This window comes from Erythrolamprus reginae, chromosome 2 (genome assembly GCF_031021105.1).
Source record: "Erythrolamprus reginae isolate rEryReg1 chromosome 2, rEryReg1.hap1, whole genome shotgun sequence".
Lineage (NCBI taxonomy): Eukaryota > Metazoa > Chordata > Lepidosauria > Squamata > Dipsadidae > Erythrolamprus > Erythrolamprus reginae.
Window position 1 is genome coordinate 85,509,723 of NC_091951.1, and position 22,146 is coordinate 85,531,868.

The 22,146-nt window shown below is 38.8% G+C and overlaps 1 protein-coding gene across 5 annotated transcripts in view; it reads left to right on the forward strand.

Annotated features, from left to right (window-relative positions):
- The window catches only part of IQSEC1 (IQ motif and Sec7 domain ArfGEF 1), a 319,130-nt gene that overhangs the window by 226,078 nt on the left and 70,906 nt on the right, over positions 1–22,146 (forward strand). The window contains exon 1 of one of the 5 annotated variants that reach the window (XM_070738549.1): positions 13,882–13,968. The exons of the other annotated variants lie outside the window; for them this stretch is intronic. Coding sequence (XP_070594650.1) covers positions 13,904–13,968 — 65 coding nt within the window. The 5' untranslated portion in view covers positions 13,882–13,903. Of the gene's footprint in view, positions 1–13,881; positions 13,969–22,146 lie in introns of those variants that run through there. 5 annotated transcript variants of the gene reach the window in all.

The window sequence follows — 22,146 nt, forward strand, 5'->3', positions numbered from 1 at the left end:
TGTGTGTCGAATCGCACTTGGCCAATAAAATTCTACTCTATTCTATACTATTCTATTCTTTTATTCTTTGATCTAACACTTGATAAATGGTTATGGTTGCAAAATACATACCATATTTTTCGGTGTATAAGACACACTTAGATTTTAGAGGAGGAAAAGAAGGAAAAAAGTACTGTATTCTGAACCAGATGGTGTAATATTATATTTAATAAAATACCAGTGTAGCAGAATACTTTTTAGAACCATGTATACTTTTTAAAACCATGTACACTTTTTACAAACTTCAAACTTGACAGCTTCAAGACTTGTGGACTTCAACTCCCAGAATTCCTCCACCAGTTATATACAGCATATATAATTGATATAATGAGGCTTGCTCTTTTATATTTCTTTCAAGATTCTATGACCAGATTTTCATAGTATTTGCTAGAAAGTAAATTAGCATACCAAAATCATTTAAACTCTGACTTTCTGCAGGGGAAGTAAGTGTGTACTTCAACTTCCCAAATTCTCCAGCCGACATAGCACACCTGTCTGAGAAATTATGGGAGTTGAAATCCACATATCTTCAAGTGACCATGACTGAAAAATACTGGTCATATCAATTCCCAAAAGATATTTAAATTTTTAAATCAGATCTTTTTGAAGCTATAGCTAGCACTATAGTAAAGTAGAAGACAATAATGAAAGGAAATGCACAACATCTATTATCAAGAATAACAGTACAGTAGTCCCTCACCTATCACTGGTGTTACGTTCCAGACCTGGCCACGATAGGTGAAATCCGCGATGGGGAATTTATCGACTGATAGTACTTATTTAAATATTTATATTGTAATTGTTTGGTAAGTTTTCATTGTTTTAAGTGTTTATAAACCCTTCCCACACAGTATTTATTTTAGCTACAGTATTTAAATACAGTATTTACAATTTTAGATATATATATTTTTTTAAAAAAACCTGCCGATCGAGTTCGGCGGGCTGTTTAAATCTGCCAATCGACTTCCTCAGAAACCCGCGATGAAGTGAAGCCGCAGTAGGTGAAGCGCGGTATAGCGAGGGACTACTGTAGTTTCATTTGCCGCTATTTCATTAGCTTCATTTACTTTGACCCTGCAGGGTGTTACAAATAATATTCAAAAGTTCAAAATTGCTACTCTTTCTATAGAGTAGCTTCAGGTGTACATTCATCTCAATAAATATAATTGTACAATTATGTATCATCTATTTTTCAGAAGTATATAGCCTCTGGAAGAATATAAAAAATGATTTTTCTGGATTGCTGCTAACATGAATTTGTTACACATTTGATTTGCCTATTCTAGGGAAATTGATCAATAATTCTGCTTCAGTAAAGAAAAAAAATGACTCATCTGTCAAAAGATTGTCTTTTTAATTAATATAATATCAGACTTTTTTATTTTGGATTTACAGTGGACATAAAATATTTTAGTAGTAGTTAGTAGTATAATTAGTATTTGTATGACACTTTAGTAATTTATATGTACTTAATAGAATGTGAGTGACAGAGCACTCTACTACTATCAAGAAAATGCTCTCAGCTTTTCAATGGTCAGCTCCATCACACTCTGAATTCACGCACCCTGGACATTAACATCTTAACCACTATAAGTCTATGTATGTGCCATATGCTAAACAAAAGAAGGTGATTATGAGTTTTATTACTATGACAGAGTTATACAGAATGTTGTTTTTTTCTACTCAGTCCTTACATTCAATAAATTATTCTTAATTTTATATATATGTATATGTGTGTGTGTTTGTATAATATATATATAAATATACACACACACACACACACACACATACACACACACACACATACACACACACACACACACATATATGTGTGTGTGTGTGTGTGTGTCACTTTTTTTTTTGCTGAATTTGAAAATTAAGGGAGACTAGGATAGATCTATTTCGGCCTTATTTTGGCCTCATCAGCTAGCCATACCCACTGGGACTTGAACCTGCAACCTTTGCCTTGTAAGGTAGAGAATTAACCTCTAGGCTACAGTATCCAATCCCTTCAGCTCTGCACCAGGGAAGGGTTACATGTTTTTGTGTCGAATATATATATATATATATATACATACATATACTGTACATACATAAAATTCAGAATAATTTGTTGAATGTAAGGACTGATTAGAAAAAACATTCTTTATAAATGTCAGAGTGGTGTCAAGCCCAGAATTTCTGTTGTTAAATGATATTTTGTTAAGTGAGTTTTGCCGCATTTTATGATCTTTCCTGCCTCAATTGTTAATATGAATCACTGTAGTTTATAAGTTAGTAACCTGGTTGTTAAGTGAGTCTGGCTTCCCCATTGACTTTGCTTGCCAGAAAGTCACGAAAGGGGATCATATGCCTTTAACATTGCAACCATCATAAATATAAACCAGTTGCCAAGCATCTAAATTTTGGTCACATAATCATGGGGCTCAATAGTGCTTCTGGGTGGGTGGACAGAGCCTTCAGCCACCAGTGCTATTGGTTCTGAGAACCGGGCCAAGCTGGGAGCAACCCACCAGTGATGGGGATGCTGCAAAGGTCATAACCATGAAAAACGGTCATAGATTACTTTCAATGCTGACGTAACTTTGAATGGTCACTAAATTAACTGTTGTAAGTCGAGGACTACTTTGTAGTTGGGGGGGGAAATATAGCAGAAAAGTAAATATAATAATATATTAATATGAAATGTATTCTGTTATATTTCTATATTGATAAAAACACAAAATGGATCATTGTAGCACTAAGCAAACCTAAATGTATACACATGAAATACGCATTTGTGTTTGATGTTTGTTCAAGTAAGAAAGGTAATTTTTTCTTGATCTAACTCACTCAGAAACTTTGTATAATTGATATAGATGGGTGCTATTATACAATCATAAAGGCATGCAATTTCCATTTCTATCTTCTTTATATTGTTTTCCAAAGCGTTGATGTAATTCCAAATACATATTTAAGCAAAAGCAGTGAGGCAAGTAATTTTAGATGAAGTTACTGAAATCATGATGTAAAATTCTTATTGCCTTAAAAAGACTTTTAGGAAAATTTGTCAAAACAAAGTCACTTTATTTCATGTAATAAGATTGGAATTCTCATACCCACCCATTCAACTGTTCTATTGTTATTAACAGATAATTACTTACCTATGATCAGATTTTCTTTATTTAAATATTAACCAAATAACTATGCTTCTATGTTCCAGTTAGTTAAGTACCAGAGAGGCATAAACGAATAAAAGAGCTAATCGGAAGTGTACACAGTGTTCTAGTGGATATGCCATAGAGCAGTGATTGCGAACCTATGGCACGGGTGGCACAGGTGGCACGCAGCGCCATATCTGCTGGCACACAAGCTGTTGCCCTAGCTCAGCTTCAGCGTACATGTGTGTGCTGGCCAAATTGATTTTTGGCTCACACCAAAAATCACTGGGAGGGTTTTTTGGCTTCCAGAGAGCCTCCGGAGGGATGGGGGAGGGCATTTTTACCCGGGGAAGCCTTTGGGACCTGGGGAGGGCGAAACACGACCCTACTGGGACCAACAGAATTTGAGAAACAGGAGGAAAACAGGGGCTTCCAGAGGGCCTCTGGAGGCTGGGGGAAGTTGTTTTTGTCCTCCTCAAGCATTGAATTATGGGTGTGGGCACTTGCACATGCGTGATAGTGTGCACACACACATTCTTTTGGCACCTGAGAAACAAAAAAGGTTTGCCATGAGTGCCATAGAGCAGTGATTTTCAACCTTTTTTGAGCCGCAGCACATTTTTTACATTTACGAAACCCTGGGGCACATTGAGCGGGGGGGGGGGGGGCTAAAAAAAGTTTGGACAAAAAAATTCTCTCTCTCTTCCTCCCCTTCACACTATTTTTTCTCCCTCCCTTTCTCTCCCTTCCTTCCTTTCTCTTCCTTCCTTCCTCTTTTTTGCTCTCTTTCTCTCTCCCTCCCTCCCTCTATGTCTTTCTCTCTCTCTTGTTTTCTTTCTCTCTTTCTCTCTCTCTTTCTTTCTCTTGTTCTCTCTCTCTTTCTTTCTTTCTCTCTCTCTTATTCTCTTTCTCTCTCTCTCTTTCTTGCTTTCTCTCTCTTGCTTTCTTTCTCTCTGAGCTTCGCGGCACACCTGACCATGTCTCGCGGCACACTAGTGTGCCACGGCACACTGGTTGAAAAACACTGCCATAGAGTATCTGGGTCACTACAATACTGGACTTTTTATTTCAATAACTTTTCTAATAATCTCTTATATTAAGTTTTTCTTTTTCACAGTTATTGCATATTCATTTTCATGTACACAAGTCATGCACTATGAAATTTAAGCACCTTTTTCTTTTCTTTTCTTTTGAAAAATACTTTATTAGTTATTTACATTAAAAAGGGGAATACCCAATACAACAGTACAACATTTACAAAGTGCATAAAATTACATAATTATTTATGCATAGAAATCCATAGAAAAAAAAGAAGAAAGAGAAAAAGAGTGAAAAGACAAGGGGAATAACAACATACATATATACACTCAAGACGAAATAAAGCATTGTGCTTTACAGTATACATGGGTTGTTTTGGTATCAGAGCTTAATATTTACACCTGCTGAGTTGCAGGCTAATTGTTTTTGCAGCTTATTCATTTATAACAATATTTTTTTCCCTTTTTCTTTTACGCTTCAGGTAGTTAAGAACCAATCAATCTATATGTAATGATAAGAGAATGGGAAATTGCCCAATGTGCAACACGTATACTTACTTAAACTGAATTCAAGTTTACTTGTCATCCAATTTAAAAAGAATGTTCTGGGGGTCTTCACTTTAGATTGCTGTTATTGTTATAGCCCTTTAAAAGAATCCCAACTGTTAGTGACCATAGATATAAATAGTTTTCTTGGCAACATTTCTCAAAAATGCTCCCCCAATACCATCTTCCTATAGCTGAAAGAAGGGATATGATTCAGAATCATCCAGCTGACTTGCATGTCTATGTCAATTTGCAGTTTCTCCTCTTCTAAGCCAGCACCTTTAATCATGGCAAATTATCTCTTATTTTTATTATCCTGAATATTTTATATCATAAATAAATTTGGCTATCTTGCATCTTATCCCTGTGAAGGTAATTTACAAACAAGTTAAAAAACACCACTCCAAGTCCTAATTCTTACTTCCATCCTGTTTTCATCAAACTTGTTCCAGTTCAATTAAATCCTTCTTGAAATGTCCAGCATTGAATAGTATACATGGAGTCATGTCTGATGAACCTAGACTAAAGTGAACAATTATTTCATATGATTGGAAATTATACCTCTGTTGATGCAGCTTAAAACTGCATTAGTTTTTTGGGGTGGGGGTGGGAGCCAACCACTCTTTTGCTTCTATTACAATGCTAGATATCCCAAGCTGTTCATTTGATTTAATTTCTTAAATGAAGTACTTTATCTTTGTTTGTATTGCAGTCCATTCTATTATTTTCATGCTGCATTTTTAACATGTCAAGATTGTATTGAACTGCATTATTTAAAGACCTACCTGTGTCGCCAGGCTTGGGGCCATTAGACCCTAGCCCCCTGGCCGATGAGAGTAGAGTGTATTAGGTGTGAATGGGAATGAATGGTTTTAAATGTTATTACAGTTTTAAAAAGTTTTTTAGTTATAGTAATTGGATTTTTTAGACATGTATATTGTATATTGTTTTGATATGTTGTGAACCGCCCCAAGACCTCGGAGAGGGGCAGCAGAAAAATCCAATAAACAAGCAAACAAATAAATAAGTTGTGTACTTGCTGCATTGTGATAAGCAGAGGATGGAAAGATGCACCAATTGGAGCATTAGGGAAATAAACAGACCTAATATATGACTGCTTACATTACACAAAATCTCTTTACTTATAACATAGGGTTATTGAAATGATCTAGAGCAGTGATGGTGAACCTATGGCATGGCTGCCACAGGTGGCACGCGGAGCCATATCTGCTGGCACCCGAGCCATTGCCCTCGTTTAGCTCCAATGTGCATGTGTGTGCCAGCCAGCTGATTTTTGGCTTCCATAGAGCCTCTGGGGGGATAGGGGAGGGTGTTTTTACCCTCCCCCGGCTCCAGGAAAACCTTCGACCCCGGGGAGGGTGAAATACGAGCCTATTGGGCCCACCAGAAGTTGGAAAACAGGCCATTTCCGGCCTCGGAGGGCCTCCAGGGGGCTGAGGAAGCTGTTTTTACCCTCCCCGGGCATTAAAATATGGGTGCGGGCACTCACGCACATGCTCTTTCGGCACCCGAGGGGAAAAGGGTTCACCATGACTAATCTAGAGGCTTCAGAGTAACAAATTTTGAGGGGGGGAAAAACCTTAAATATGAAGGTGCCCAAATCAGGAAAATAATTCCATGCACATGGTCTGCAAAGGAAGATGGGCAATATCCTTTCAGTTAGGATATGACAGTTGTAGTGATAGTTGTGAGGCAGAAAGAGCTAGGGAGTAGAAAGGAATGTAACACGATAAAGACAGGCCAATTTTTATTTGTTTATTCCTATTTTTAAAAAAAGTTCTGTGAGCTCTACCACAGAATCTCAGTGAATTATTACATGAATATACCCATCAAGAATAAAATAAATATAACACTGAAGGTTTGACATCAATCATTTAATTGCTGCAAACATAGATGATGCTTTCCCTTTTCCATTCTTTACCACAATCAGAAGGTTTGTCAAGTTGCTGTATGTTTTTGTGAACCTACAGTATGTCCTTATCCATCATGTCCTTATTTTACTACATTTAAAGCTGGCATGAGCTGTTTTATTAATACATAGAAGAGGAAATTGAAATTATTTGTGTGAAAATAGATTCATGGACAGTGAACCCCCCGTGGTGGTGGGGATTTTCCAATGGTCAGTTCCAGACTATTCTTGGATTACATGGAATTTCATTATTTAGTGCCAATTAAGAATTAGAGTTGGAATGTGAACTGTCTTGGTGGGATAATTTATATTTGGAAAAGGACATTGCACTTTCAGTGATTGTCAGTATCATAAACATACATTAGTGTTGTTTCCATTTTTACTAGTATAGCTAGATGGCTAAGGAAGGAAGGATTTCTTTTTTAAAAGGACATTTTTTTTAGTTTCCCAACATGATTGGATTGATTTGACTCTGCTAATAGTAATGCAGTAAATTAATTTAAATCTGACTACAAGCTTTGTGTGCTGTATTAGTGTAAATCTATTAAATATTTAATATATTAAGCCCTTGAAATCAATGAAATGTGTATGGATTTAATTTTGCCTAGACTATATCAAATATAGTAATTTTCGTGGAATGGCATATAAATGCATAAATTTTTCATTAAGCCTTATTGATTGTGGCATCCTTAAATCAAACTAAGTGCAAGTGGTCCATGGCTTATGAGCATTCATTTAATGACTATTCAGAGTTATCATGGCACCAAAAAAAAATAACTTACAATACCTCCCTCCTGTACCATTCGTGTCTAGAATGGCACCACCTCTAGATTGAAAGGATTGGCTAATGATATCACCATTTTCCAGACATGCCAGTGGGGGCTCCTTTCATGTCCCCAATAAGGAGCTGGAGCAAATGACAGGAGCTCACTCCTCTACGCAACAGCACTCAGGTCTTGAACACAAGCTCACTAACCTCCTATCCAGCATCCTAACTATGTGAGCCATCACACTCCATACTTACTTACAATGGATTCTCATAGTTACAAACATTGCAGCATCCCCAGAGTCACATAATCAAAATTAGCAGCCAGCATGTTTTTACAGTAGATGAATGAATGAATGAATGAATGAATGAATGAATGAATGAATATCTTCGTACATGGTGTGTGTGTGTGTGTGTGTGTGTGTGTGTGTGTGTGTTTGAAATGTTGATTTTATCAAAATCTGCATGTGATTAAACATATTGTTTTGGTACACATGTCACAAAAAGAATTATCTTCGGCAGAGGTAGGTTTCAAATAATGTAACAATCAGAATTCAAAATGTGAGGGTGCACATGCCTTGCACACATGCGTGCTGCATCACAAAACATGGGAATTTGTATGCGCCGCTACACATGCGTGCAGTGTCGCAAAACACAGCAGTTTGCTTGTGCGTGCTGTCTGCGCATGTGTATAGTGTCACAAAACAAAGCAATATAGGATGGGATTGTGCCCAGGTGGGTGGGCCTACACATAGGTTGCCACTACCAGTTCTTCCGAACCGGCTAAATCCCACCTCCGTCAATCTTGGAAATACAGTCTTAATGAATCAGATTAAACAGAAACCTATGGAACACTTTACTCATTATAATCTGGGTAATGTTCAATGCAGTATTAGAAACTATAATCCATTTCCAGTTGCATCTTATTTACAGGCATCCTGGAATAGTTGTAGATCAAATAATTAAAACATATTTTGTGTGTGCTTTAGGTAAAAATGGAAGTTTTACTCCTTTCAGATATCTAAGGTATCCACTGCATCTCTTGATAACAAAAAATCAATATAATAATGTCAGTTTTTCCCCTAATAGAATATGTGTCCAAGCTACAAATAAGGCATTTGGCCTGAGCTGCATTTCAACACCATAAGCAAAAGCCAAGGTTTCATGCTGAAAAATGTTTATTTATAAAACTGCTAGCTAAATTTAAACATTGAAATGAGTACTTTTAAAATTGCATGTACCGTAATTGAATAAACCAAGTGGGGGATTTTTTTCTTTGAAAAACAGCTGTAGTTGTGTCATATATTCATCCATTTATCATATAATAGTAAAGTCAGAGGGAGTGGAATCAAATTTCTCTTATCTATGTAGAAGCTCTATGGTAAATCAAATGAAATTCTTTGGAGTATTGCCATAGTGCTCAGTGTGGTGTGGTGTGATTTTGCTTTAGCAATTAGTTAGTAGGAGTGGTAGTATCTCAACCTAAAATACTATAAAAATCACATCACATTACGGTAACTTCCAATCTGGTATTCAGTCCAAAATTGGAATTACTTGTGTGTGATGCATATCAAAACAGAGAGGGACAAGCTTCGGAAGAAACTAATTTATTCCTAAGCTCCCAATTAGCCAATGAAATTCTTGCCTAAGTATCATTTGTATCATGAACAAAAAGCACTTACAAAGCATGGGGATGCTTTACACTTAAAGCATAAATAGAAATCTGTGTTAGATGTCTTGGTTTAACCCTGCTGTTCTGTTTAGAAAAAATCCCCAATCTTATGTTCCCGGGTCTATTTGACCCGGACTGCAAATTGATCATTTTAGGTACTTATATTTGGTCTTTTTGAAAGCTTTTTTCACCTGGAAACAAGTTTGAACATTTCTGCACACAATGGAATGAAAATTGAACTGAAAAAATTAATCCTTATTGGTTTATTTTGCACATAAATGTGCCTCCCCCCCATTTTTGTGAAATGTTTTTCAATTTATGGATAGTTTTGCTTGCAAAATGCATTCTATTTTACTGAAGTTGGTGTGGGATTGGTAGCTTGAACATTTCTGCACACAATGATATGAAAATTGAAATGGAAAAAGTAAATCTTATTGGTTTATTTTGCTGATATAATGCATACCCCCCGTTTCTGTGAAATAGTCTTCACTTTATGGGTAGTTTTGTTATCAAAATGCATTCTATTTTACTAAAGTTGGTGTGGGATTTGTAGCTTGAACATGTCTGAACATAATGATATGAAAATTGAACTGGAAAAATTGATGCATATTGGTTTATTTTGCACATAAAGTTATTTCAATTTATATAAAAAATATGCTGTTAATTTCAAACTTACATACTTTTTTTTAGTAAAATGGATTTCTTTCATAAAATTAGTTCTCTGGCTACAATGTGGTTGATTTTCAAAAGGATATTCCAAATATTTCTAGCCAAATATGTATAACAAGTGACAATAATGGCACACAGCAAGGCCGAGGGGGGTGGCCCTTTTGTGGCAAAAATAAACCAATAAGAACCATTTTTTTCAGTTTATTTATATTTTTCTTATGTTCAGGATTGTTCAATTTAGTATATCAAACCTTTTGGGGGAAAATTCCTTAGGGATTTGTAGCCTTAAAAAATATAAATTGACACAAAATTCAGAAAGGATGGGGGGGAGGGGCTTTTTGATCAAAATAGAAATATAAGTCTCAATTTTTCCAGTTCAATTTTCATATCATGTTCATAAATGTTCAAACTAGTTTTCCAGTTGAAAAAGTTTTCTAAAAGACCAAATTCAAGTACCTAAAAAAAATCATTTTGATCCGGGTCTATATGACCTGAACAGACTAAACGTGACTTTTTTTTTGCCCAGAAATGGTTGCAAGCAGCCGGGGGGGGGGGGGGGGGCTTATTTCTGATGTTAAAAAACCAGTAAGAATCATTTTTTTCAGTTCCTTTATATTTTTCTTATATTCAGAAATGTTCAAGCTACCAATCCCACACCAACTTCAGTAAAATAGAATGCATTTTGCGGGGGGGGAGGCACATTTATGTGCAAAATAAACCAACAAGGATTAATTTTTTCAGTTCAATTTTCATTCCAATGTGTGCAGAAATGTTCAGACTACTTTCCAAGTGAAAAAAGCTTTCAAAAAGACCAAACATAAGCACTGCAAATGAAGAGTTTTCGGTCTGGGTCAGGGTGACCCGGGAAAGAAGATTTGTAACTTTTTTTGCCCAGCAAAAACTAAGCCCCCCACCCCCCCAAAAAAATTCTCATAGAGAGAACTCCTGAAATGATGAACAGTCATGAAATTTCAAGTTTCAGATATGCAGGGAAAATTTTTTACAGGGACTCAAACTTGGCTTCGGGTCACATACGACCCAAACAGAACAGCAGTTAAAAAATACAGCAAACATACACATGCAATAGACACAGCAGTGCTTAGCAATAGGTAGATAAAACTTTTTGTCTCATGTTTAGTAAAAATACAAATAAGTATAGAATATTTAAGAGAAATCTCCTTTCACAGTGCAGCTGTTTGCTTTGCTTCAGAAATATAATAGCTGAGAGATCCAATAGATTGTGGGAACAATTTTAATTGGTTTCCACGGGCGAGGGTAGACTTGAACTCAAGGGTGCCCATCCTAATCTAATACTGATGCAAATTCACATATGTGTATGGTTTTGGCTTTATGTGTTACGTAAACTCATTATAGTTTGAAAATCATGATTTATATCTTAGAGCAAATCATTTTGTGGTGTATATCTGGACAGTGGACAAAAATGCCTACTAAGCTACTGATTTATCTTGAGAAGGTTTTTATGTCTTATGATGTATGATACCTAGAGTCACTAGTTGAGATGGGTGGCTATAGAAATAAAATAAATAAATAAATTTTGGTTATTATTCAAAACAAATTCTAAAGTTAGCGACAGAAATCATTTTTTGAGATCATAGATACACTTTTAAAATAATAGTCTAAGTAAAAACTTAATTGAACAAATTTATTTTAAGCAATTAAAATAAATTAAAGCAGTATTAAAATTAAAAATGAAAAGATCGTGTAAAATATATATTTTAGTTTCTTTCAAAATAACTTCAAACCATGAGGATTGTTACATAGCATTTTTAATGACCTTCATTTATAACATACAAAGATATAAATAAAGATTTAGAAGGCATGTTGATCTGTTTCCTACTGGGATGGGCAGACTTTCAAATGACCTGGTCAATTTTGTCATGACTCAGAATCACATTTTTTCTCATACTAGCATAAGAGTTACTTTTCCAGGGTGGTAAACAGGAGTCACAATATGTGACATAGACAGGCAAGACTAATAGTCACTTCAGCATACTTAATAAGACTTAATACATTATAGTTTGTTATATTGTAATGTTAATTATTTAGAGGAAGTAACGATCAAATTGTCATGCCTATTGTTTCTGGCATGTTTTTCCTCCTCAGGTATCCATTCGCTTTTTATAGCATCTTTTGTATTACATTTGTGCCAATTTATCACTGCCTCTACTGGTATACAATAAATGACATAAAACTATAAAAGAAGGAAAGTAAGTACTCATAAAACATTGAGCAGTTGTATGAAATAATTATTTAAAAAAAATATTTTTCATTAATATAAAGCTTGCTTTCCAGCCTTCTGTAACATTTATTTATAGAATGCCTCTGAGCCCCAGGGAAGCTCTAGATCAGGGCTCCTCAAATTTGGCAACTTTAAGACTTATGGACTTATGGACTTCAACTCCCAGAATTCTCTAGCCAGCTATGCTATGCTCTGGAGAATTCTGGGAGTTGAAGTCCACAATTCCTAAAGTCTCCAAGTTTGAGGACCTCTGCTCTAGATACACTGAGTTTCCAGTGGAGATGAAGAAAAAGTTTTAGGGAGTTATCTCAATAATTTATCTTCAGGAAAATTGATATTTTATAGGCATTTTGTGACAATGTTTATGACAGTCTCAGGATTCCTGATGTGTTTATTGGCCAAGAGTAAATGAACAGAGTAGAATTACCTTCATGGGAAATTTTAAGCATGCTATAACAGTAAATTTTCTCTGTAAGCAGGTGTAAGAGCCAAATTAATTTGAAATCCATTCCAAATCATAATTGTAAATTATCTCCTCAAAAACTATTATGGCTTTGGACTGCATCTGATACTCTGAAACAGCGTTCTGCCCTCCAGACATGTTGGATTATAATTCCCATATTTCTCAGTCAAAATAGGCATGGGGGGGATTCTGGGACTTGCAGGCTAGCATTTCTGGAGTGTGCGGAATCAGATTTCTGAAGGCTGCTCAGAAGCTATAACGATGCCTCCCCCCCACCCCCAAAAAGCTTCTACGTACTCCATTTTTCAAAACCAGATACATTCATCTCTGCTGAAATAGATTTAGAACTGCTAAATCCCAAAATCTATCCCAGTAGGACACAGTTAGGGTAATCGGTTTGCAGTTAGCAAATGTTCTGTAGCCTTTTTATTTTGAGTTTTTAGTTATAATGAACTTTGGTAGACACCTAAATGCTGTTTATGAAACCTAAGTTATATCGCAAAGGAAAGAAAGAACTCAAAGAAAGGGAAGGAAGGAAAAAGAAGGCGAGCAGGGTTTTTTTTTCAAAATAGCCCCAAGCCATTCCAAGCCAACACAAACAGTTGTTGCTACGAAAGCGAAATTGTGTGTACACCGGCCCGAGGAAACAGCCGCTACTAGGGTCGCCGAAGCTGCTGAATAGCGCGAAAAAGTCTGAATGTCACTATTAATAGTACGGCCTCCACTCTTTCCGTCACGTGAAAAGAAGCAGGGAGACAAGTATGAGTGGGAGGAGGAGGCGGGGGCTGCCGCCGCTGCTTGTGTATTCTCCTCCTCCTCGAAGTCACATGCCTTCAGTGCCCAGAGAGGACGAGGAAAGCTTGGGTCCCCCCCTTCTTCTTCACCCTAGGTTCTATTCCTAGGGTTACTACCGCCCCCTCCCTTTTTTTTTTTGGTCTCGCCACTAGCTCCCGCCTTGGCATCTGCTCCGAAAATCACTGCTCTGCTTCATTAAAATAAGCACACACACACACACCCTCCTCAATCTCTGCCATTGTGTATTCACAGCTCGCGCGGTTGGCGGAATGGATGGATTGTGTGAGGGGGTAACTAAGTGAGGGCATGCGCGTGCACAGGCGCGCGCGCTCTGTGGCTAGAAAAGGGTGGACCACGGAGAGCTCGTGCCTTTCCGGACCCCCCTCCCCCTCTCCTCCACCCCCCACCCCCCCTCTCAGCACTCGCTCTGGAGACTTAGCAGGACGCTTCTTGGTGCGTCCTCTGGTTACTCTTTCTGCAGTCTCAGGGCAAGGCGAAAGTGGTGGGCGAAGCCGGGAGAGGGGGAAATATGCTATAAACTTGGGCGGCGGCGGGGGGGATTCCTCCTTACTTCTTTTCTCCAGCCATGTGGTGCTTGCACTGTAATTCGGAGAGGACTCAGTCCCTGCTGGAGCTGGAGCTTGACAGCTGGTAAGCCATTACCGCCTATTGGAAACAGCATGGGTTTTCGTTAAGCCAAACGACCAGTCTGGAAGGGAAGGAATATTTTTTTCCTCCCCCTTGTATTTCAGTTGCAGATTTCAGAACAGCTTTGTTTAGTCCTGAACGATGGTTTTGTGTGATTAGTGGAGAGGGAGGGAGGGAGAGAAAGCGAGAGACTGAGGCAGTGTGGTTAAGAAAATGATCAGCTGCACATCTAAATGCTATTCCCCTGACACAAAGGGTTTCAGTGTTTGGTCTCACTGACTGTTGCTTTTTTTCCCTTTTTACTGTAACAATTACAGCATTCTTGGAAGAAATGTTTTCTAACAAATACAGTATAAGAAATAGCACAAATTGTGTATAAAGGACAACTCTTTATTGGCATCAGACTACCTACACAGAAAATGTGTAAAGCACATATAGAATACATAGTGTGGTATTCCCTTGTCTTTTTAGGCAGAATTATATCCAGGCAAGGATTTATTTCAGAATATTTTATATTGTGTGGCATTAAATAATCCGTTTGAAATGTTTTGAAAGGGCATCTTGAATATAATATATATATGTCCATAAATACCCTATCAGTTAGGGTACTTTTATATTCAGTAGCACACTTGTTAGGTTTCAAAAACATTTGTTTCCATCCTATAGGATTTAGATGTACAGTATAGCTTAGCCATTTGAACATGAAGGTAAAAGTTATTTAATTCTACAGCAATACTATTGTTTCAATATGGCAAGGGTTGCAGCTTATCTTTGTACATAACTGTAGTTATATTATCGCCTTCTTCAATTTACTTGAACGCAGAACCTCCTTTATTTATTTAAAAACACAAAACAAAAATACAGCATCCTGAATGTAAATGCAAATCACTTCATTTCAAAAGCCACAATCCGAAATGCAGTAAATGTTGAAACCAGTTGGACTTACAGCTGTATAAGCACTTAGAATTTGGACTAGGATTTTTAGGAAAAGCTACTCTTTATGGCATTAACCATCTCTTTTTTTTAAAAAAAAGGATGTGTAATGCTGTTGTGCTTATTTTGAAGAAAAGAGCACCGTAGAGAGGATTTGAAATTCAAAATTGGGCTACTCAGAAGGAGAATTCTGCTGAGCAAATAATGAGAGGATAAAGTGCCTTATGCTTCTGTTAACAAGACTATATGCTGCACTTTCAGAGAGAAGGAATGTATAAGCGTAGGATTATGTAGTGTTTTGAACAAAGTTTCATAAATATGTTTTAAGAGTGTGATAACATAAACATAGCACTTGCCTGTGGTTTTTTAAAGCAATTAGGTATTTTCTGAGATTATATAGCAGTAGCAGAGGATAATTGTGTGAACCCAAAAAAAGACATAGCTGTTTTAAACAGTGGCAAATTGGTATTGTGCTCATACTCTTGGCACACTAGGAAATGGGCACAAATCAAATGCAAAGTTCTGCACTGCTCTGTACATGTTGCTTATTTTGCTGACTTGCACACTTCCTACTCTGGAAGTAAGTTCACAAAAAGCAATTTTTAGAAGGGATTACTACTGCTTTCCAGCCAGTGACTGCCTACAATTACTCAGCGTTTCCCTATCTAAAAATTGAATGAACATTGGGTGCCATTCTTCACCTAAAAAGCAAAAGAAGATAATGTCCAAATAATAAATGATCTTACTGATCTGTATGAAAGAGGAAATAAAAAAGTTGTGTAAGCTGCTATGTGGAGGATCAACTTAGTGACTTATCTGATCGTTTACTGGGTTTCTTCCAGGGCAGGGGAAATGAGACATTGCTGTTTTCCCTTTGAGCTGAGTTTGAAAGATTTTCATTCCAATAAATTAACTTAAGTACTCTTTGATATAGTCCAGTGAAAAAAATAAATGCTCTGATTCCAAGTGCATTATGTTAATTCTCCATGTCTACATTGGTACTGTATGAGAAAGGGTAAAATAAGGAAAATTATGGATTAGGTTGCTAACCTAGCATATATGTAATCAGTGAAGACTGGGGATGGAGGGAGAGGTCTATTGTCATTCAGGAGTCTTTGAGGATTGTCAGAGGTTCTGTGAGATCTTTTGGTTCAACTTGGAGTCCAGAAAACAGTTGGAATTGTTGTCCCTGTATTGCCTTCTATACTCTAATACAGTATCATCCCTGCCTGAACTGCTGCATTCCATGTCTGGGCTAGCTATGAAGTCTATTACAGTGGTCCCTCGATCATCGCGAGGGTTCCGTTCCAGGACCCCTCGCGATGATCGATTTTTCGCGAAGTAGCGGTGCGGAAGTAAAAACACCATCTGCGCATGCGCAGATGGTGTTTTTACTTCCACCGCAGCAGCGAGGAGCCGAAGATTGGGGTTTCCCCGCCGCCTCGCTGCTGCCGCTTATCCGCGCGCGTGCCGCCGGGGCTTCCCCCACCCACCCGGTTAGTGTTGTTGCTTCCCAGCTGGGAAGCGGGCCTCGCGCGCGCGCCGCCGGGGCTTCCCCCACCCACCCGGTTAGTGTTGTTGCTTCCCAGCTGGGAAGCGGGCCTCGCGCGCGCGCCGCAGGGGCTTCCCCCACCCACCCGGTTAGTGCTGTTGCTTCCCAGCTGGGAAGCGGGCCTCGCGCGCGCGCCGCCGGGGCTTCCCCCACCCACCCGGTTAGTGTTGTTGCTTCCCAGCTGGGAAGCGGGCCTCGCGCGCGCGCCGCAGGGGCTTCCCCCACCCACCCGGTTAGTGCTGTTGCTTCCCAGCTGGGAAGCGGGCCTCGCGCGCGCGCCGCAGGGGCTTCCCCCACCCACCCGGTTAGTGCTGTTGCTTCCCAGCTGGGAAGCGGGCCTCGCGCGCGCGCCGCCGGGGCTTCCCCCACCCACCCGGTTGGTGTTGTTGCTTCCCAGCTGGGAAGCGGGCCCCGCGCGCGCGCCCACGCCTTTGCTCGCGCCACTTACCGGGGCAAGAGGGGGAAGACCCAGGGGAAGCCGCTCAGCCCGGTGGGGAAACTCCACCATCTAGCATGCGTGGCCATAGAAAAAAAGGCCACGCATGCGCAGATGGTGTTGTTTACTTCCGGGTTGAAAACTCGCGATATAGCGTTTAGCGAACATCGAGATCGCGAAACTCGAGGGATCACTGTATCTACCAGGCAAAAATGAGTCTGGGACAACAGAGGAGTTAATACCCTCCCATAGATACTGTAGACCAGAGATGTTAAACTCAGTTTCATTGAGGGTCACATCAGAGTTGGGGGGCCGGGGTGGGTGAGGCCAGGCTGTCCAGCTGAACATCAATCATGTTGGTGGCACCTGTGGTGGCCCGAGTACTTTGCCGATAAAAACAGGCTCCTAAACTCCATTTTCATCTGTAACGGCCTCCTGCAGTCCTCTGCAACAAAAATGGAGCTCAGGACAGCAGCCAGCAGCCCTTTTGAGCTTCATTCGTGCTGGCAGATGCACTAGGGGCAGGTCCTTTGTTATTTCCAGGATGGTTCCACGGGCCAGATCTAAGCACCCCATGGGCCGGATTTGGCCCCCGGGCCTTGAGTTTGACACCCCTGCTGTCGACCAACTTGCCCGATGCATATTGGAAATTACACTTTAGGAATCATCTTTATTTGCTGACAGGAGAGGATAGAACATGTATTGCTTCCTTTGTGGGTGATTCACGACTCAGCATTATCACTGCTTTTATTTAACATCCAAATGAAATTACTACATAAGATTATACATTGATCTGGGGTCAGGTATCATTTGATTGTGCAGATGATATTCATTTATATATCGTGATGCTACATCGACAAGGTAATAGTTGTGAGGTCCTATCCTAGTCTTTGAAGCTGCACAGATCTAGATAGAAAGCAACATATACAGGCTCAGTTCTGCCAAGTTGAGTGGATATTTGAGCCTCTCAATTCTGGAAACATCCTGTCTTTAATCAAGAATGATGTGCAATCTGGAGGTCATTTTGGACTTAACAGCTATTGTTTAAAAAGCGGACAACAACTGTGGCAAAAACAGCCTTCACATAGATTCATCTAGTGCACCAACTTGTGCCCATTTCTGGATTGAGAGGTCTTTCAGACATTTGAACCTTTGCTCATGTCCGAGTTATCACAAATGGACTACTGTATTTCTAGACCAGGGATGGCGAACATTTATATGCTTAGGTGCCAAAAGGATGCATGCACTCACACCCATTATGCAATACCTCCCTTGGTGCATGCACGCACAACCCCCCGCCCATTCTTCCTTCCTCCCAATGTGCACAGGGCTCACTGAAGCCCCCAGAGCTTGTGGATGGTGAAAAATGGATTCAGGCTGATTTTTGGCTTTCTGGAGAGCAAAGGGAGGTCGTTTTCCCCTTCCCCAGGCTTTAGGAAAGCCTCCAGAGCCTGTAGATGGTGAAAAACAGCCAAATGGCCCAACCGGAAGTATGGAAACTACCAACCTAGCAGTTTGAAAGCATATAAAAATACAAGTAGAAACCTTGGTGAAACAGTAACAGCGTTCTGTGCACCTTTGGATTTAGTCATTCTGGCATATGACTATGGAGATATCTTCAGTTCTTCGGCTTAGAAACAGAGATGAGCACTGCCCCCTAGAGTCGGGAACAACTAACATGTATGTGCAAGAGAAACCTTTATCTTTATCTTATAAGTATGGCATTTGATATTTCAGAAGGAAGAATATTAGCAGGACAATATGTGTAGAGTTGTCAGATTATGTAAATCGGCATCTAACTCACGTCATCACATCATCGTGTCACATATCGGGTCTTTTCCCCCCTTTGCTAAACCGTCTAATGGCATGGCCAGTGTGTGATGCATCTGGTCCACAGGCCGGAGTTTGACAGCCTTGGTCTAGATTATGCCAATTTTTTGGGTGGGGGGGAGATAGCCCAGTTGTGTTGGCTCTCAATCTCAGAGTGAATGATGGTATTTTCCTTCTACTTATACTCTGCCACAGTTCCTTGATTTTCTACGAATACCCAATAAGACTTGGATAAATACAAAAGAAATCTCTGGAGTGCCCTGGTGAATTAGTTTGTCTCATATTTAATATGATGGACCCTCTTTAAATTGTCTAATTAAGGTTTATTTTTTTCCATCTTGAGAGACTTAGCCACATGCAGAGCTAACAACAGGAGGTCAGAAGTATATTTCTGCATCAGGTACTTACCATGTAAAAGGTAACAGAGTTCACAATTGGTGATTACTTGCTTAACTGAATCATCAAAATTAACCCTCAGGCCAGTCATAGAATTAGCATAATTGTCCAAATAGAACAAGTTATTGTCTGTTTTGCAGTTTCCTCTGTTCTTAGGCCAATTATAAATCCCATTCTTATCAATTGGTTAGAAAATCCTTGGGTTTTAAGGAAATGTATAATTCATTTTGAAGGCAAAAGTAGTGGATTCAGTTGGATCCCCATTATATTTACCTAGCAAGAAGGTGAGTATTTGATGTTAGAGGGCTGCAAGAGCTACTGTTGCTTCAGCAACAGCTGCTGAGATTTGGTTAATACTTATATAGAGTGGTGCTTTGATATATTTTTTCCTATCTTCTTGGACTTATTGATTCACTATTTGAGTTATCTGGTCCTTCTAGATTGCAACTTACTCCTGATACTGGAGTAAAGCAGTGGCTACTTATCAGCAGTGATTGCAAGAGATCATATCCACTATTCAGTCTGGATTTTATGATATAGGCATAACTAATGAAAATAGGAGAAAATAGATATTGTTGTTAGATATCTTGCTAAAACATTCTAGATATTTTACTGTATATTCTAAAACTTGCTTACCAAACAATACAGAAATACCAGAGTATTTTTTAGACAAGAAAATCAAAACCTACATATGTGATTTGAATCTAAGATTCAAACTTTAGGCCTTTTCTTCCTGCTCTTTTAAATCAGTAGAATTTTAGCCTCACTGTTCCTGGCCTTTAGATTGTAAGGCACCTGCTCAGTGTTTATGGAATACAGTGTTCTTTCAATTTTCACGGGGGATGCGTTCCGAGACCGCCCGCAAAAGTCGAATCTCCGCGAAGTAGAGATGCGGAAGTAAATACACTATTTTTGGCTATGAACAGTATCACAAGCCTTCCCTTAACCCTTTAAACCCCTAAATTACAATTTCCCATTCCCTTAGCAACCATTTAGATCATTATTCACCATGTTTATTAAAGTTTATTAAAAAAAATATTAAAGGCGGACGAAAGTTTGACGATGACACGACATCGTTGGACGGGAAAAACTGTGGTATAGGGAAAAACCGCCAAGCATTTTTTAATTAATATATTTGAAAAACCGCGGTATAGACTTTTCGCGAAGTTCGAACCCACAAAAATCGAGGGAACACTGTAGTTCTGTTTTACCTGGGAACTGCTAGTTCAGTGTTAACAAACCTTTTCGGCATCAAATGCCAAACTGGCAACGTGCACAGAAGGGATTACCAGAAACAAGAAGAGCAGCTCCCTGGTGCGCATGTGCGGAAGAACAGTTCACTGGCATGCATGTGCATGCCAGGAAGCTGAGCTTCCTGTTTCCGCCGAGCATGTGCACACAAAGACCAGCTGGCCAACATGCATGTTCATGCCGAAACCCGAAAAAGCAACAGATAACGGCTGGTGTGCCTGGAGAGATGGCTCTGTGTGCCACTTCCAGCACACGTGCCATAGGTTCACCATCATGGTGCTAGATCTTTCCTCACAAACTCTAATGTATTCAGCATTGCTTCTGAGAATGCTTCTATTGTTTTGTTCTCGAGTAAAGCCAATAATATATACCAAAATATTTGAAAATACTTTAGCAATAACAATAGAACTTACACTTATATACCTCTTCACAGTGATTTACAGCCCTCTATAAGTGGTTTACAGACTCAGCATATTGCCCCGAACAATCTGGGTCCTCGTTTTACTGACCTCGGAAGAATAACCCTGAGTTGGTGAGGATTAAACCCCTGGCAATCAGCAGAATTAGCCTGCAATTCTGCATTCTTACCACTGTGCCACCATGGTCTCTCTTTAATTGAAACTATGATTTCAAGAATAGAATAAAATCTGTAAAAGAGATATGATACAAATGCACTATATTAGAGTGTATTGTAATCTCCATTACAATCAATGATTTTATCCAAAGATCTCACAAAAATGTTAAATATGGGAGAGAAGAGCACCAAACCCTGTGGACATCTCCTTCCCAGTCACCTCCACCTATAAAAAAAAATCTCTGGAGGAAGGTGATAAATCAGCAAGCACTGTGCCGTCCATCTTCCATCATGCCATCCCTATTCCCAAAACCCAGTCTCCCAAGACCAAGGACTGCAAGCTTATCATTGGCTTACCAGACATACTTGAGAGGGAAAGTTGGGCATCCCAAGGCATACTTTCATCAGCTGTAAGTGCCATTAGGATAAATTCATGATTTATTAGATAGCTAGAAGCAAAATTACAGCTGAATTTTATTGATATTGGATCACCGGGAAATGTCATTTCCCATCTAAATCATACCCTTAGGGTATCTGTTGCTAGATAAAACAAAACCAAATACTCTGTACTATTTTTATATGTTAGGTTTGCCATCTTTTTGAATAGCTGTAACTAAAAATAAGCTTACAGTTAATTAGGTATTATAGAGAGGGGTTTGATTCTTGATGATTATATGAGAAAATGATTACTGTTTCGACCTCTCTTTGATAATGACTTATAGGCCTTCAAAGAACAAGCACATTAATCTTATTTTAAGTTATGTTTTAATTCTCAGCCTTATCAAGTTTTTTTAATCAATAGTCACCCTTAGAACATGTCCTAAATACGTAAGTTTCTGCCTATAGATCATTGTCATAGGAGAACAATCAATCTATTTGGGCATGTAATTGATTGGATATTCTTGCAGTCCATGGTACTATCAGTACCAGTATCCAACACATAATTTGAAGGCATTGATCTGTTTTCTCTATTTCTGAGTGTCCAATTTTAACTATCATGTTATCATTGGAACGATCACTGTTTAACTATTCTGATCCTTGTTATCAAAGAAATACCTTTGTGATGGTGTCTAAGTTTGTTATTGCTTCTTTCTTTAGGAGGATCTCCTCTTTATTGTTCCAGTTCACTGTTTTACTAAATGATCTATAAAGATTATGTATGTGACTATGAATTCAGGAGCAACTATAACATTTATGGATTTATGTTGC